The sequence below is a fragment of the Acomys russatus genome, chromosome 14 (genome assembly GCF_903995435.1).
Source record: "Acomys russatus chromosome 14, mAcoRus1.1, whole genome shotgun sequence".
Taxonomy (NCBI): Eukaryota; Metazoa; Chordata; class Mammalia; order Rodentia; family Muridae; genus Acomys; species Acomys russatus.
This window is the reverse complement of record NC_067150.1, coordinates 57,243,220-57,260,865: the sequence shown is the minus strand read 5'-3', so window position 1 is coordinate 57,260,865 and position 17,646 is coordinate 57,243,220. Positions and strand designations below refer to the sequence as shown.

General features: G+C 42.2%; 1 protein-coding gene across 5 annotated transcripts in view; it reads right to left on the bottom strand.

Annotated features, from left to right (window-relative positions):
* Positions 1–17,646, bottom strand: part of Csnk1g1 (casein kinase 1 gamma 1) — a 116,496-nt gene that overhangs the window by 19,415 nt on the left and 79,435 nt on the right. For all 5 annotated transcript variants that reach the window (XM_051156662.1, XM_051156663.1, XM_051156664.1 and 2 more), the window contains 5 exons: positions 17,109–17,194; positions 14,766–14,850; positions 14,331–14,479; positions 12,934–13,041; positions 5,146–5,256 (listed from right to left, as the gene is read on the bottom strand). In XM_051156662.1, the coding sequence (XP_051012619.1) occupies positions 5,146–5,256; positions 12,934–13,041; positions 14,331–14,479; positions 14,766–14,850; positions 17,109–17,194 (539 nt within the window). The remainder of the gene's footprint in view (positions 1–5,145; positions 5,257–12,933; positions 13,042–14,330; positions 14,480–14,765; positions 14,851–17,108; positions 17,195–17,646) is intronic.

Here is a 17,646-nt window from a genome sequence, read left to right as displayed (position 1 = left end):
TATTCACATCTAACTGGCAGTTTGGCTGAGTATAGAATTCTAGGCTAAAAATAATTTTCCTTCAAATTTTTACAGATATTTTCCATTGTTTTCTAGCTTCTAGTCCTTTTTAAAATGTAGTTGCTTTCCCAGACAGGATTTCTCTGTGTAACAGTCTTGGCTGTCCTGGAGTCATTTTGTAGACCAGGCTGGCCTTGAACTCACAGAGATTCTGCTGCCCCTGCCTCCCAGAGTGCTGGAGCTACAGGACGTGCCCGGCTAATTCCGGATTCTTTCTTTGTGACTTTCTGGAAGCTTGAAATTACCTTATTTTTGTCCTTAGTGAACCACCTTGGTGTGGTTCTGTCATCCACTAAGTCTGGTACTCAGTGGGCCTCTGTGATCTGTAAACAAATCTTTGAGTCTGAGAAATAATTTTGCAAATGATTTCCTTTCTCTGTTTTCCCTGGAACTAGTATACTTAGAAATGATCTTAAATGCTTAAGTTTTCTTGTATTTCTTTGCTCTGTTTTCATATTATATTCCAATCTGATATAATTTTTACAAAGCAAAATTATATTGCTTTAATCTTATTCTTATCATTTTATTTATTGATTGATTTATTTTTCAAGAGATAGAGTTTCTCTGTGTAGCCCTGGCTGTCCTGGAGCTCGCTCTGTAGACCAGGCTGGCCTCCAACTCACAGAGACCCTCCTGCTTCTGCTTCCCTAAGTGCTGGGATTAAAGGTGTGTGCCACCATCACCAGGCAAAGATTGCTTGTTTTTGAAAATACTGCGGCTGTAGTTTGTTGGCTCTGGTTCTATTCTTATTAAAGTTTCTCTCAGAAGCCTGCTCATTGATTATCTGCTCATATTAGAACTGGTAGATGCAGAAGTCTTCATCTCTTTTTGAGGATTAAGACAGTTAATGATTGCTGTGGGAAGGAAGAGATGTTTCTTTCTTTCTTTTTTTCTTTCTTTTCGTTTTTCAAGACAGGGTTTCTCTGTGTTGTAGCCTTGGCTGTACCACCATGCCTGACTAGGAAGAGACATTTCTTTCAGTGTTGTAGGTACCAGTAAGTTGCCCATGCTTCTGTAAATTGTAATTAAATCCACTGGCATGCATATGTGGACACACATGTTCTCTCTCTCCCCTCCTCCCCTGTCCTCCCCTCCCCTCAATGGAACACTAGCGTAGTTGTAAAGAAGGGCTCTGTAGCCAAGCGTAGTGGAGCACGCCCGTAATCCCAGCACTCTGGGAGGCAGAGGCAGGTGGATCTTTGTGCGTTCAAGGCCAGCCTGGTTTACAAAGCAGAGTCCAGGACAGTCATGGCTACACAGAAAAACCCTGTCTTGAACCCACCCTCCCCATAAAAAAGAAAAAAAGAAAAAGAAGGAGTCTGCAGAGTGAGAGGGAAAAAGAGGGTTATAGGTGGTGAATACATTATATAATGCGTGAAAATATCACAAGCATTCTATATAATTTATGCTAATAAAAACTGCTCCCCCCCCCCCCCCCCCGACAGCCTTGGCTGTCCTAGACTGGAGGCCAAGTTGGCCTCGAACTCACAGCAATCTGCCTGCCTCTGCCTCCCAAGTGCTGGCATTAAAGGTGTATGCCACCATCCCTGACAATAAAAACTTCTTACAGAGATTTATTTTTATTTTTAAATATATGTGTGTATGTCCAGTATATGTGTGCCAATTAGTAGGGTTTTTGTTGTTGTTGTTTTTTGTTTTTTTTTTGTCAAGTTGACAGAAGCAAGGGTTATCTGGAAAGAGCTCCAACTTGATTATTGATTGCTGTGGGAAGGCCCAGAGCACAGTGGGCAGGTCATCCTGGTTGTACAAGAAAGCAAGCTGAGCAAGCCAGTCAGTGTACAATGTTTCTTCATGGTCTCTGCTTTATTTCCTGCCTCCCTCAGTGACTGTAAGACGAAAGAAGAAATAAACCCTTTCCTACTCAAGTGTTAGGTCATGGTGCTGATCAAAGAAAGCAGGTGCCCAGGGAGAACAGAAGGAGGTCTGAGGTCCCCTGGAGCTGGAGCTAGCTGCCTGAAGAACTGGAAATGGAATGACCTGGGGTCCTCTCTGCAGGAGCAGTGTATGCTTTCAACTGCTGAGCCATTTCTCCAAGGGCCTAATGAGCACTGTTTAGAATAAGAGGGCGCATATCAATTGGCACTGTGAGAACAGACAGGCCTTGACAACTCTGTGCCATCTCGTTGGAGAGAATAATAACCCTGTCAGTACTTGTCAGCTTTCCTTCTGGCTGGTTATGTTTCCTAGGGCACGTTCTTTTACTTCTTGCCCACAGTGTCCAGACGCAGCCATTGGCTTTCTAAAGCACTGCACGTGGGAGAGCAGTCCGTCAGTAGTCAGTCAGGGTACAATCCACCTACACCTACTCTCCCCTTTTAAGCACTGCACCTTGCCTCCAAGGGTACCTCAAACTGCTTAATCTAGAGACCCACTTTAAAGTAAAAACAAACAAAAATCTTACTGTCTTCCTTGTTTTTTTTTTAATAGCAGACATGTAAATTACATTTTTAAAATATGATATATAAAATATCTTGAACTTTCAGGAATAAAATCATCTAACTCCCCAATAATTTTTTTTGTTTTTGTTTTTGGAGACAGGGTTTCTCTGTGTAACTTTAGCTGTCCTGGACTCACTTTGTACTCCCCAAGGAATTTACACATAACCTGGTAGCACACTGTTCACTGGGTAGTGCTGAAAAGGGAAGTACATCTACTTTTGTACAGTGAGAGACCGTTGCACTTTTGGATAGTTTATGTTCTGTTACTATTTCAAAGCTTCCTCTTTGATTTGATGTTACGTTGTCATGTTTTTCCTTCTTTCCTTTTTTTTTTTCCAAGACAGATTTTCGTTGTGTAGCCCTGGCTGTCCTGGCAACACTTTGTAGACCAGGCTGGCCTGGAACTCATAGAGATTCGTCTGCCTCTGCCTCCCCAGTGCTGGGATTAAAGGTGTGCGCCACTGTGTCCAGCCCTTGTCACGCTTTTCTGTCAGCAAAATTAACCTTGGTCTCAAACAAAACTACCATCTTTCCTTTGTGCTTCTTTCTGTGTATTGGCATCTTGCTCGCATGTGCATCTGTGCACCCCATGTGTGCCTGGTGCCCACAGAAGGTGTTAGACCCCCCAAAACTAGAGTCACAGTGCCATGTGGGTGCTGGAGACCAAACCCGGGACCTTTGCAAGAGCAACCAGTGTTCTTACTGCTGAGCCGCCTCTCCAGATCTGCCACTGAGCTTTTCACTTCAGTATTAGCTACTCAGCATTTCTATTGTGAAGCATCATAGTTGAACAAGAAATCAGCCACCTGTATGTCACAACTGTCCTGTCTTCAGTCATCCAGAACTGCCTCAGGTCCTGGCTGGTGCTGCCCTGAAACAAGGTAGGGCCTGCACTAGAGGGTGGGAGGTGGGTGTGGGGGGGTGATACAGAACCAAATGGGATGTACTAACTCCCACTTCCTCCCTCTCTGGTGAAGAAAGGAGAACATGTAGGATCTTTGCCTTCTTAGACTTTTAACTACTCTTTTTGTTTGTTTTTATGTGCATTGTTGCTTACAAACATGTATGTCTGTGTAAGGGTATCAGATTTCTTGGACCTGAAGCTACAGACAGCTGTGAGCTACCATGTTGATGCTGGGAATTGAACCTGGGTCCTCTGGAAGAACAGCCAGTACTTTTAACCACTGAGCCATCTCTTCAGCCCTTCATCCAATCTTTTTTTTTAGCATATGTCCTGCTTCTACTCCTCAACTTAAAGGCCAATTCTTGGAAATCCCAGAGTGAACAGACTTAAGATTCAATTTTTTGGACTCCTGTTACTTAATCTGCCTTTCAACTTCGTATATTTTGTTGCCGTTACTGTTTTCTCCACCTTTCTATGGACCTATACCTCTAAACAATTCTTTTACCTTTTTTTTCTTGTTGTTTCTATCTTTTGTTTTTGTTTTATTTTTTGCTTTTTCAAGACAGGGTTTCTCTGTGTAGCCTTGGCTGTCCTAGACTCACTTTGTAGACCAGGCTGGCCTTGAACTCACAGCGATCCACTTGCTTCTGCCTTCAGAGTGCTGGGATTAAAAGGCGTGCACCACCATGCCCAGCTATCTTTTGTTTTTTTGAAACAAGGTCTATCTATGTAGCCTTGGCTGGCTTGGAACACACGACATAGATCAGGCTGGACTTGAACTCACACAGATTCACCTCTCTCTGCCCCTTGAATGCTGGAACTAAAAGTGTACAGCACCAAGCCTAGCTTAAAAAGATTTCTTTACCACTGCTTCAGGGGGGATAAAAAACAAATCTATGTATCAATTCATCATTTTACCTTCATGTTCCTATGAAGTACTTTATAGGACTGAAGATGTCTTAACTTCCTATGATTATATAAAAAGATCTTTCAGTGAGTCATTTCTTATTAAAAGCATATTCTAGAAAATCAGGCCTATTAATTATTTACATGCAGGTAGTTTATTTCTATGCCTCAGCTAGTGGGTCATCAGTATGAGAAAAATATTCAGTTGAATTTTTTCTCTAATTATTATTTTAAAAGTTATAAACAAGAAAAGTGAAGAGACTAGTACTACACAGAGAAGAAAAGCTCAGGCTAGCCCAAATAAAACCAGAAATAATCTTCAAGACCAAATTTATTCCAGGGGGAGGAGTGAAAAAGAGGAAACAGTTCAACTTCTTGGGTATCCACTCAATAAATCCCTGCAACCAATACTCCCAGGCTATTAGGTGCTAAATTATCTACCATCCTGAGGTGAGCCAACCATGCATAGCTCTAGTGCTAGAAGGCTACAATTTTCAGTTTCAGGACTTTACAATTCAGACAGTAACACACTTCTACCTTGATCGTATTTTGCAGATCACAAGTAGCTCAAGATTGAAGGGCAGGTTAACTCAATACATAAACCACACAGATGTTTCTAAGTCAATGACAAAATGCAGCAATTATCTCAAAAAGTAACTTTTACCAAAGTCCACGTAGAAAATCAGCACAGAGATAACCAGTTAAACAGAAGCAACTCACCCCTGCTGTAAGTGTCCATCTGAAAGGAACCCAAACTGCAAGAGCAAGCCAACATTCTAATAGCCAGGCTGAGGCAGCCAGGGAGACAATAGGTACCTGCACTGAACCCCCATGGCGGTCTGCGGCCAAGTGAGACGTCAGGTATGAGGTATTGGTCTGCCGGCTGGGCTGGATTTCCCACTCTCCTCGGCGGTCTGATGACGTAGTCTGCTTAGGCAGTAGGGAGCATGACAGCAAGATATGGAAGGAAAGGTAAAGCAACAGAAAGCAACAACAAAATCCAGTACATTAGTGCTCCTGCAGGGTTTCTGTTTGGGGCTTGACATTAACAACTGCTGAAAGAACTGAGAAATAGGCTGACTGCGTTCATTACCACGGACAACCAACACATCAGTCAAAAGAAAGCCTCTACTGACCACGAGTCGGGAGGGAGCCAACCAAAAGCTGGGAATCACCCTTCAGCTTGCACATTAGTGTAACTTCAGCAGCTACTAAGCAGATCAAATTCAGAAAGTTAAAAGACGTTGAGCAAACAGTCAAACTTATAAATAATTTCACTGACTAAATGGCTGGCCAGATTAACGTCTTCACATAAGGAACCAAGATGATGTCATTTCCTTAAGTAGGTAACCCCGTACTCTCAAGAACGATACCCATGAGACGTGCTTTTCCTTCTTTCCCTCTTACTCCTTCTCTTCCTCCACGTCTGAGACAGGGTGTCACTTTGGTAACCTTGACTGGTATAGGATTCACAGCAGCTCTCCTACTTCAGCTTACCAAGCGCTGGGTATTGCACTTGCAGGCATAAAACACCCTAGCTGGCCACAAGACATTTATTTAAGTGAACAGTGGCTGGAATATGCTCTCATATCTAAATAAATTAACAAGGTATTTTTCTTTCTTTCTTTCTTTCTTTTTTTTTTTGAGACAGGGTTTCTCTGTGTAGCCCTGGCTGGCCTTGAACTGAGAGGTCCACCTGCCTCTGCTTCTTGAGTGCTAGGATTAAAGGCATGCACCACCACTGTCAGGCTAAATTTTTTTTAAATTATTTTATTAAAAAATTTTTTTAGACTTGTTTTGTATGTATGAGTGGTTTACCTACATGTATGTATGTGTACCATGTGCCTATGGAGGTCAGAAGAGGGGGTCAGATCCCCTGGAACTAGAGTTACAAATGGCTGTGAGTCACTATGTGGTGCTGAAAACTGAATCTAGGTCCTCTAGAAGAGCAGCCAGTGATGGTAACAACTGAGCCATCTCTCCAGCCCCCAAAGTATCTTTTTAAAGGAGATTCACATGCCAAGAATAAGTAGGCACAGAAAGACAAAAATAAAGCTTCTGATTTCTTTAGCCAATAGTATCTAATTTGGAATTACAAACATTTTACTAATGATTTGCCTGAATGTGAATTACTTTCTTTTAGAAAGCAAAAGGCAGATATTTACTCAGCAAAAATAGGGCCTTCAATTAAAAACCTTTTCCGACTGTTTCTATTTCTGCTGCCATTCAGGCGGTCTTCATGCCTTATTTACCTGTTTGCTGTTTAAGATCTCATACTATCTGATCTCACACGCGTGTGACGTTTTGTTCTGAAGAATGTGTACAGTGCCTCTTGCCCTTTGTCAAATGGCTAAGGAGATAGTACCATCATGCCTCACAGCTGTTAACAGCCCTAAAGCTCTAAACATATGAAAAATAAGTATTTGAGAGACAGTAATGTGGGATTAGTAAATCAAATTTTAACTGCTGCTGATTATCAATAGGAACATATACACCCCAGAAGCGCTGGCAACTATAAATGCATGTTCTATAGCTCAAGGCTACACATTGACCATCTCCTGCTAAGGACTTCACTGATAGGAGCTGCTTAAAGCTCACTGCTAAGTCATCTGAAAGACATTTCCTATAAAGCTATAGTTTACGCATCATTATTAACAGACTGTGAGGTCACATGGACAATAATAGGACTGTAAAAGATCCTGGTTATATTTGCTATTATTTCCTGCAGGGGATGAAGAGGCTTAATAAAGAAGCAGCTGTATTAATTTGCTTACTATGTAATTTCTACAAAGGGGAGTTGGGTTTTATGCTGAAAGCACCACAAGAGATTTCAAACTATTATAAATATTCCTTCCTTCCCAGCCCCATAGAGTTTTGCTAAGTTGCTCAGGCTGGCCTTAAACTGGCAAACTAACATCTCACCAGTGACCTGTGTAGCTGGGATTAGAGTATACACTACCCTGATGTTTCCCTTCCAATTATTGCTGTTGATAGATATCCAGATGTTGTTTTCCAAAGTAGAATCTATGATGTACAGCATAATTATACCATGTTATGAACCCAGTGACATTGTCTGATGTCTAGATAATTTAATAAATCTGTTTTCTAACATTAGAATAGATACAACTAATTTAGTAAGGTTTAAGTAGAATATTTAAATTCTTACACTATTATGTAGTGTTAGTTCTACAAGTTTTTTTTACATTTTTGTTTTTTTTTTTTCCAAGACAGGGTTTCTCTGTGTAGCCTTGGCTGTCCTGCAACTTGCTGTGTAGACCAGGCTAGCCTCGAACTCAGAGATCTGCCTGCCTCTGCCTTCTGAGTGCTGGGATTAAAGGCATGAGCTACCACGCCTGGCTGGCTTTGTTTACTTCTTGAGACAGAGTCTCATTTTGTAGCCCAGGTTGGCCTCAAACTCATTATCCCCTGCTTCAGGCATGCACCACAACAGTGCCCAGCTTCCCAAGACTTAAATGCTTAAAAATATCCAAATAGGATTGGAGAGATGGCTCAGCAGTTACAGCACTTGCTGCTCTTTTCAGAGGACCTGAGATCTGTTCCCAAAATCAGTGGCTTACAATTGTCTGTAACTCGAGTTCCAGGGGATTCAAGCCCTCTTCTGACCTCTGTGGGCACCAGGCACATACAAGGCACAAAGACGTACATGCCTACAAAAGCACTCATACACATAAAAGAAAAAGTAGGAGGAGGGGCTTACAAAGACCTAACCCCTATTTGAGGATCTATAGGTAGTTATGAGTTGCTAGGAGAAGAACACATTTTCTTCAGCCCTGTAGCCATTGGTAAGTTGTTCATTCCCCTGTAAGCAACCCCATTTAAACTCAATGCTCACCAAAATAAAAGAAGATATGGTAGTTGGAGGGTTGGCTCAGAGGTTAAGAGCCCTCCTGCTCTTCCAGAAGACCCAAGGATTTAGTCCCTAGAGCTCACATTAGGGACAGACACACACACACACACACACACACACACACACACACACACACACACACACACACTCAAGCACACGCATATACATCCACATAAAGTAAGTAAATCTTTGAAAAAAGAAACGGTATGGAAGCAGAGGAAAACTAGTTGGGAAGAAGAAAGGATCAGTCAGTGAGAAGGGAAGGACAGGGTGATGAATGATGAAATATGAACAAAACACATTATATTAACACAGGAAAAGGTCACAATGAAATCGATCATCATGTATAACTAATATATGCCAACAAATACATTAACAAGTGCATCTATTGGCCAGTTAGCATTCTTTAGGATTTTATGATACATACACAAAACAATTACTTCTCCCATAAATGCTGCTTTTGTTCTACTTGTTTTTGTGTGTGCATGTGTAAACATTTATATACACATGAATATGTGGCCAGAGGTCAACCTTGGTGCTGTTCCCCAATGGCCATCCACATTTTACTTATTTAATTTGTTTATTTATTGGGGGGTTTTGAGACAGGCTGGCCTTGAACCCACAGAGATCTTCCTGCCTCTGCCCCCCAAGTGCTGGGATTAAAGGCATACACTACCACATCTGGCTCCACATTTTTAAAAAAAGATTTATTTATTTATTATTATTATATATACAGCACTCTGCCTGCATGTACACCTGCAGGCCAGAAGAGGACACCAGATCTCATTATAGATGGTTGTGAGCCACCATGTGGTTGCTGGGAATTGAACTCAGGACCTCTGGAAGAGCAGTCAGTGTGCTTAATCTCTTAGCCATTTCTCCAGCCACCACCCCCCCTCCCTTTTCTTTAATGAGAGAAGTCTCTCACTGGCCTGGGAATCACCAAGTAAGATAGGCTGGCTGGCAAGTGGGTTCCAAGGAACTGCCTGTCTCAGTCTCCACACTTCTGGGATTATAGGTATGTGCCTGCCACCATGCTCAGCTTTTTGTTGCTGTTGTTGTTTTTAAGGAACCTAACTTGGTCCTCTAGAAGAGCAGCAGCAGCAAGTGTTCCTAAACAATGAGTTACCTTTCCAGACCCCAGCTGTTTTTCACATGCATACTGGAGATACTACTCGGGTCCTTATGCTTATAAGGCAAGCACTTTACCAACTGAACTGTCACCCCATTCCATAAGATCTGTTTTTGCATTAAGTCACATAAAAAAGGGGGTTGTACTAGGAATGTAGCTCACCAGTAGCACACTTGTCTAAGGTCCTCAGTTTGATCTCCAGAACAAAAATGAGAAATTATTTAAAATGAAAGAGAAAGAAAAGGGATCTAATGTATGTACATTCATTTCACTCATATGTGTGTGGAGGACTGAACCCAAGCTTGTGTGCAAGCTGAGCAGGTGCTCTATGACTGGTCCAGTACATGTATGTGTACATGTGACGCCAGACCTTTGAGGTCATGTTCCTCAGGAGTCAGTTACCTCGCTTTTTGAGACATGGTACATGATGTCTCGCTGGGACTTGGAGCTTGATGATTTCGACCAGCTGGCTGGTCAGTATGCACTAAGGATCCTCCTGTCTGTACTTTCCCTGCCTGGGAAAGCTCATGTCACCCAGAATAGCTCAGGATTAAAAAATATGTCCTCATACCTCATATTTGTGCAGCAAGTACTTTACTGTTTGAGCTATCTCTCCAGCCTAGAATCCACTGCTGTGTTTTTTTTGTTTTTTGTTTTTTTTTAATTAGGTATACAGTGTTCTGTCTGCATGTATACCTACATGTCAGAAGAGGGCACCAGATCTTATTATAGATGGTTGTGAGCCACCATGTAGTTGCTAGGAATTGAACTCAGGACTTCTAGTACACTTAATCTCTGCACTATCTCTCCAGCCCTCCACTGCTTTTCTTATTCGTCGCAAGACTAGCTGTCAAGTTAAAAAAAAAGTTAAAAGCAAGTTTCCTCACCACACACCTACTGAAGTGAAGGACCCATTCTCCAGCACAGTACTCTGGGCTGGTTCCCAGGGCGCCTTTAATAGATACATAATTGTTGTTGCTCATGTTCTTTCTGCTTGGACTGTCTTGTTCATTTCTACTTCTTCCAAGAGCACAAATGCAGCTTTTCACCCTGTGAAATAATATCATGCTCCGACTAGGAGAAATGCTTCCTTCCAATTCCAAATGAGACTGGGCTTGGTGGCCCCTGTCTTTAACCCCAGTACTCAGCAGATCTCTGTGTGTTTGAGGCCAGTCTGGTCTACAGAAACCTTGTCTCAAACAAACAAAGCAATTCCAAGTGGTAATACTTTATAATGCTTATTTGTTCTGCCTTGTGCTATAATTACCTGGTTACATGCCTTATCTATTTGCCAGATATTTCAAAATAAGAGCTCCCTACTTTTCCCCCTCTCCTCCCACCATGTGGGTCCTGGACACTGAACTGAGGTCACTAGTTTGTCACCAAGTACCTATACCTGACAAGGCACACGGGAGGCCCTATAGAACATGAAAGTGGGAAAGAGTAGTGAGACTATTGAAGAGAGGAGCAAGATAGGGCAATGGCAGCAGGAGACAAAATTGTTTCGTCTTCTCTCATACGGACAATCTGGACAAAAATGTGCATTTGTGCGAAAGCAGAAACTGGACTCCCAGAAGAGAAGAGGGGACCAGTGGAGAGGGGAGGGGAGGGGAGGGGAGGGGAGGAGAGGGGAGGGGAGGGGAGGGGAGGGGAGGAGAGGGGGGGGGGGGGGGGAGGGGAGGGGAGGGGAGGGTGACGCAGGGCAGCTGAAGAAACTGTAACCAGATACACGTACAAAGTTGTCTTAATGACACTCATTGTGTTGTACACTAATTAAAAACCATTACTAAAAAATGGGCAGAGATACAATCAATGATTATGGTTTGACTTTTATCTCTTTTCTCATCCTATAAATTATTTTTGCTTTGTTTTGTGTTTTGTTTTTCCAGACCTCACTCTGTAGACTGGGTTGTCTTCCAACTCTCAGGCTGTCCGCCTGCCTCTGGAATGCTGGCATTAAAGACACACATTACCACCACCTGGCCCTGTACATTCTTTTCATCATAAAACTGAAACCTCAGTAGAAACTGTGTTAGAAAAATATCACCTAGGATTCTATTTCCAACATAACTCTGTTAATATTTTATTTTTATTTATTAAAATTTTGTTTTGTTTTGTTTTTCACAATAGGGTTTCTCTGTGTAGCCTTGGCTGTCCTAGACTCACTTTATAGACCAGGAACTCAGAGATCAGCAAGCCTGCCTCTGCTTCCCTGAGTGCTGGGATTAAAGGTGTGTGCCAACACAGCAGCTCTGTTAGTATTTTATAATATTGCTTCTCATTGATTTTTACATTCCCTTCCTCTGAGAGAAAATTTTGAAGATTTATTTATGTACTTATTTTGGCTTTTGAGACAAGACTATACTACATAGTCACACTGGCCTCTACTTGTAGCAATCATACTGTCTCCAATTTAAAAGTACTGAGAAAACCGGGTGTGGTGGTGCACGCCTTTAATCCCAGCACTCAGGAGGCAGAGGCAGAGGCAGGCAGATCGCTGTGAGTTCAAGGCCAGCCTGGTCTACAAAGCGAGTCCAGGACAGTCAAGGCTACATAGAGAGACCCTGTCTCAAAAACAAACAAACAAAAAGCACTGGGAAAAAACATGCCTCATCACACTGGGCTCTAACTATAGATGCACCTTTCTTCCTTTTTCTGCAGCTGTGCCAGGCCCTGAATCTATGGCCTGTATCTTGTACACGAACTGTATCTTTAAGACATCTTATGCAACTTTCCAGTCAAGCTGCTTATGCGTGTGCAGGTTGCATTTTATACCAGATCAGCTGAAAAAACAAATCTCCACTCTTCTCATCAGCAAACAATGAGTACACCTGGCATAAGCTCCTGATCCAACTGCACACAGGACCATGAGCACAGCACAGGGTCCATCTGCATGTCCAGCAACCCTCTCTCACAGTCAGTGATCGGGCCTCGCTCAGGCCCAAATCCTTTTGTTTTTTGAGACAGTCTCACTATCCATCTCTGGCAGGCGTGGAGCTGCCTATGTAGACCATGCTGCTCTCAAACTCATACAGATGTGTCTGCTTCTATCTAATGGTGAGATTAAAGGCCCATGATATATACCTGCTGGGTCAGGCCCAGATTTGTTATAGTTATTGTCTGTTTTTTTGAGACAGGGTTTCTCTGTGTAGCCCTGGCTGTCCTGGACTCACTTAGTAGACCAGGAACTCACATAAATCAGCCTGCGTCTGCCTCCCTCAGTGCTGGGATTAAAGGCATGCGCCGCCACTGCCACTGCCGCCGCCACCACCACCAGCTCAAGCCCAGATTCTTTAGCCTATAGCCTCCTCTCAATGCATGTACATATGCTGTGGCAGTTGTTTAGCCTATAGCCTCCTCATCTCAATGCATTTACATATGCTGTGGCAGTTGTTTAGCCTATAGCCTCCTCCTCTCAATGCATGTACATATGCTGTGGCAGTTGTTTAGCCTATAGCCTCCTCTTCTCAATGCATTTACATATGCTGTGGCAGTTGTTTCAATGTCATGCTAAATCGCTTACTTCTCTTTACTCCATATAAACACTAACACAAAGAGTAAGGAGAACCTGGGCTTCAACACTAGCTATAAAAGTAACACATACCTGATTTCGAAGAGGTTGTTGCTGTGATGGCCGTTCCCTGTGTGCATGGCTTTCTCGAGTTACTGCAGATGCACCAGAATCTACATGAACTGATCCTACTGGAGTAGGCTAGAAAAATGAAAGTAAAAGCCAGATGGGTAGCCTGGAGTGGTGCACACCTTTAATCTCAGCACTCAGGAGACAGAGGCAGGTGGATCTCTGTGAGTTGGGGGTCAGCCTGGTCTACATAGTGAGTTCTAGGACAGTCAAAGCTAAAGATTGAGACACTGTCTCAAAAAATGTCCCCAAAAAAGTCAACTGGGGAAAATAAATTTAATGTAATAGCCCTGCTGCTTAGGAATAAGTTTTTTCCTTTAAGTTAATGTTTCTGTTTAAGGGTGTTAGGCTTGTAATATGTCTGTGCACTACAGGCTTGCAGTGCTTGAGGAGCCCAGAAGAAAGTGTTGGATTCTCTAGAGCTGCCAGGTGGGTGCTGGGAATTGAACCAAAGTCTTCTAGAAAAGCAACCAGTGCTTTTAACTAATAAGCTATTTTTCCAGTCCCTGCTGTTTTTCTTTCAAGTCATCATGTGTTCTGGTCATTTGCAGAGGAGAAGGTAGTGTGGTCCATTTGAGAGTACCTTAGAAAGTAAAAAGAAAAACAAAACAAAACAAACCCAAAAAGCCCTATTCTACAGCATGAGCTGTTAGCACAGTCTTTACTGTTGTAGACTCTTGGGCAGAACAATAAATCCAAGTTTCTTATGGCACTGGATGGGTTCTACCTATAGAAGCCAAGTTCCTCCACAGCACAGATAGTGCTACACTGTGGATCATTCAAAAGAAATGTGTTAAAGACTGGCTTAAATTTTAGTATCTCAGGATATACATTATAATATAATCTGAATATTTATTTTTGTATATAACTGTTTGCCTAACTATGTGTATGAACAGCATATGTGTACTTGGTGTCCACAGAGCAGAAGAGGGCACTGTATCCCTTTGAACTGGAGTTTTATGGACGGTTGTTAGATGCCTTGTGGATTCTGGGAAGAGAATGTGGGTCCTCTGTAAGAACAGCAAGTGCTCTTCCCTGCAGAGCTGTCCCTGCAGCCCTCATAAGTCGCAGTCCAGAAGTCATACAACTCATTGGTCTAAGGATTAGCATCTATAGTGTCACTTGGAAATGGCTGATAAATGCAAGCAATTTCCCCTCAAAAGATTTAAGCTTAAGGGCTGGCAAGTAAAAAGATGGGGCAGCCAGGCATGGTAGTGCACGCCTTTAATCCTAGCACTCTGGAGGCAGATGCAGGTGGATTGCTGTGAGTTCAAGGCCACAGAGAAACCTTGTTTGCGGGGGTGGGGAGGGGAGATGGGGCAGTACTGGCCTGAGGATTTTTCTTTTTAAAGGATACTTACAATCGGCCTTCCAACCCAATCATAGGCATAGTCAAAGGTGTAGCCTTTCCGTTCAAACAGATCCGTGAAGAGGGTCCGTAAATACTCATAATCAGGTTTTTCAAAGAAGTCTAATCGCCTGACATATCGAAGGTAGGTTGCCATCTCCTCTGTTAAGAAAGAGTTACAAAGCCTTGCCTGTTAACTGAATGCCTTCGCAGCATTTAAGCTCTGAGCTACATAACAGATATCTGTACAAATTACTTGACACTAGTGTTTTTTTTGTTTTTGTTTTTTTTACAAACCAAATAAAAGTAATACCTTCTTTGGGCTGACTAATAATAAAAAGAAATTTAAATGGTCTGGCCAACACCTATTGTTATCTAATAGATACGATGACATTAACTACGTCAAAGAGTCAGTCACAGACTGTGTCTTATGCTTCTAGCACCCTACCTGGGAAGTTCTCACAGAGAGCTTCAATGGGAGTGTTCCTTTTGGTATCACCAATTTTTTGATATCTCTCTTTTAATGTATCAGCCTGTAGAAAGTAAAGACAGAAAATATGTTTCAGTCACTGGGGTTAGGGTCTTTTTTAAGGTTGTACTTCTAATTATGTGTATACATATGTATCTGTATGTGGCATATGTGCCCAAGGAGGCCAGAAGAGGACACCAGTTCCCTGCAGCTGGAGTTACACGTGGCTGTGAGATAACTGATGTGAGTGCTAGGAAAGGCACCTGGGTGCACCGCGAGAGCAGCACGTGCTCTTTAACCCTGAGCTGTCTCTCTAGCCACCAGAACAGCTGTTTTCATTCAAATTGGTGGGCTTTGTTAGTGGATCTCATTTTTTTCTCTGTAACAAATAAGAATGTAGGGGGAGGAAATCCCCCTCAGGAACAGTCATAGGGGAGGGGAGTAAGGGGAAAACGGGAGGAATGGAGGACTGGGAGGAATGGAGGAATGGGAGGATACAAGGGATGGGATAACCATTGAGATGTAACAAGAATAAATTAATAAAAAATAAAAAAAAAAATAAGAATGCATAGACATGCTATGTTTAGATATATACAAACCTCTGCTAAGCTCTAGAAAGTTTCACTTGCATATATATTTAGAAATGGACAGACCAAAAAAACCAAAAACAAAACAAAACAAAAAACCCCCCTGAAAACATTATGCAGCAATATTTTAACAACTGTAGGTGACTAGAAAACTTCAATTGCCACTTAGGAGTTTGACAGTGACTCAGCCGTTCTCCCTCTAAGGTCAGTTCCAGTTTGGGACAAGTTTAAAATAGATGCATATGCTAGGCTGGCATTGTGTTGATATCCAAACAATATATTTTCTCAGATGAAGTCATATATTTCTGTGAACTTTTCATCCTCCTATTTCAAAGAAGAGAAAAACTACATATTCATATATACTGTCAAGTGGAAAAGAAGAGAAGGACAAGAAGTGAGAAGAATTCTTTAAATAATGTTTCCAGGGTTGAGGATACAGCTTAGTGACAAGGGAAAACAACCAACAAACAAAACCTTTCCACACATTAGAAGTTACCTGCAGAATAGGCATTGCTAACAAGTAAGTGTGTGCCAGTGGGTAAAAGCAGTCCAAATACAGCATATGAGCCTGAATGAGGGAAGCTTCTCGATCTCTAGCTAACCTGCTTCACCCAGAATTAAGTAACAGTGGAGAAAAGTAAGTTGGAGAGATTCTAAATCCACTACTACCACTAAAATGAGCTCTCATAGTCCATAAGAGTTCCAAGCAAGTAGCAGTGCTAAATACTAATCAACTGTTCGGCTATGTGACTAGCAAGCAGGATGTGGAGCTATTTGTAACATGTCGCTCACTATCAACAAGAAGACATCCATGGCTGGATGGGAGGCTCTGGCTGTAGCTGAGAGAAGGAACATTTGCCTGGCATGTACAAGGTCCTGTGCTCAATCAGAGAGAGTGTGTGGGTGTAGAAGCCATGTCCTAGAGAGCATAGGAAAATGAATTATTTACTCCTGGAGGAGGGAGGTGTAGGAATACCTCAAATTACAGAATAAGATTTTTTTCATACTAATATGTTGAAATAAATTACAACTAAAAAATACCTTATATCTGACTATGTAAAGAGCCTTGGGAAGGATTAGAAGCGTAAGTTTCCTACTAATAGCCATAGAGTAATTATAATGCTTATAACTATATTAATTATGTTAATTAAGAGTTTACTCACAGGCACTGTATAACATTTACCAACAGAAAGTGACTAAAACTTATGTTTTCAAGAAATGGCTATTATTTGAAAAGTTACTTATTCAATAATGTATTTGAAAAACAGTGTTAAGCCTGAATTGTTTTTCTGCTATTTTAGTTAAGGTGAGCCCTTTGCCTATGTAGGATGGACAAATATTTTCCAGTTCTCCTTAGGGGCCTGGCTGTTTTTGGTTGCAGCTGCTGTCATCACTTTGTTGTAAAGTTTCCCTGATACCTGGGGAGCTGACTCCTGCCACATAATGGTAATGGAGACGGACACCCAGCTGCAGAGAGAAGCAGCACTGCAAAGCTGGGAGGGAAGGAGGGAAGGATTAGGAAGACCCAAACACACAGAGGCAAGGATTACGGTAAGAAGGCAGGAAGCCAAATGTGAACAAAGTGGAGCTCCCAAAACCCGGGAGCATTTACAGTGTGAACTAATCCTTCCTTCTAATCTCTCAAGTCACCCTTCCCCTTTGTGCTCTTTAGAGACATCACAGCAGCAGCCCTTTCATTACCAGCTGAACAGAGACAAAGCACTTGCAAGGATACCTTGAGTCCTTGCCAGGGTAGGCTGCCGCGAAGGAAGTACATGAACATATGGCCCAGGGCTTCCAAATCATCTCGCCGGCTTTGCTCTAAGAGGGAAGACAGAACACACACATCATGTTTGCAGTTATTAAAGCAGAGCAAGCTTTAAAATCAAGCAATCCCTGCTGAAGCCCTTCTGCTCTGGGAAGGCTTTGCTTACTAATCTTTGTATATCTAAGCCAGGAATAGTTTGGCCTTTCTTTGTTGCTAGCAAATACACAGCGAATGAAGAGCACATTCTAAATTAAAACCAAGGTCCAGTGCTAGGCAGTGGGCAAGCCACTCCATTCTCAACACCGTCCCCTGCCTCAAAGTGAGCTAATACATAAACAAAGCAGGACTTACAGTGTATGAGCTGCAGTTACCCTTTGGTTACTACAAGGGAACTGAGCAGCTGAAGCTACTTTAAAACAGTCCAATTTGGCTAGGCCTGCAAAGACATAAGCTGCAGAATGCTTAGACACATATTTAGCTTTTTTTTTTTTAAAAACAAGGCATG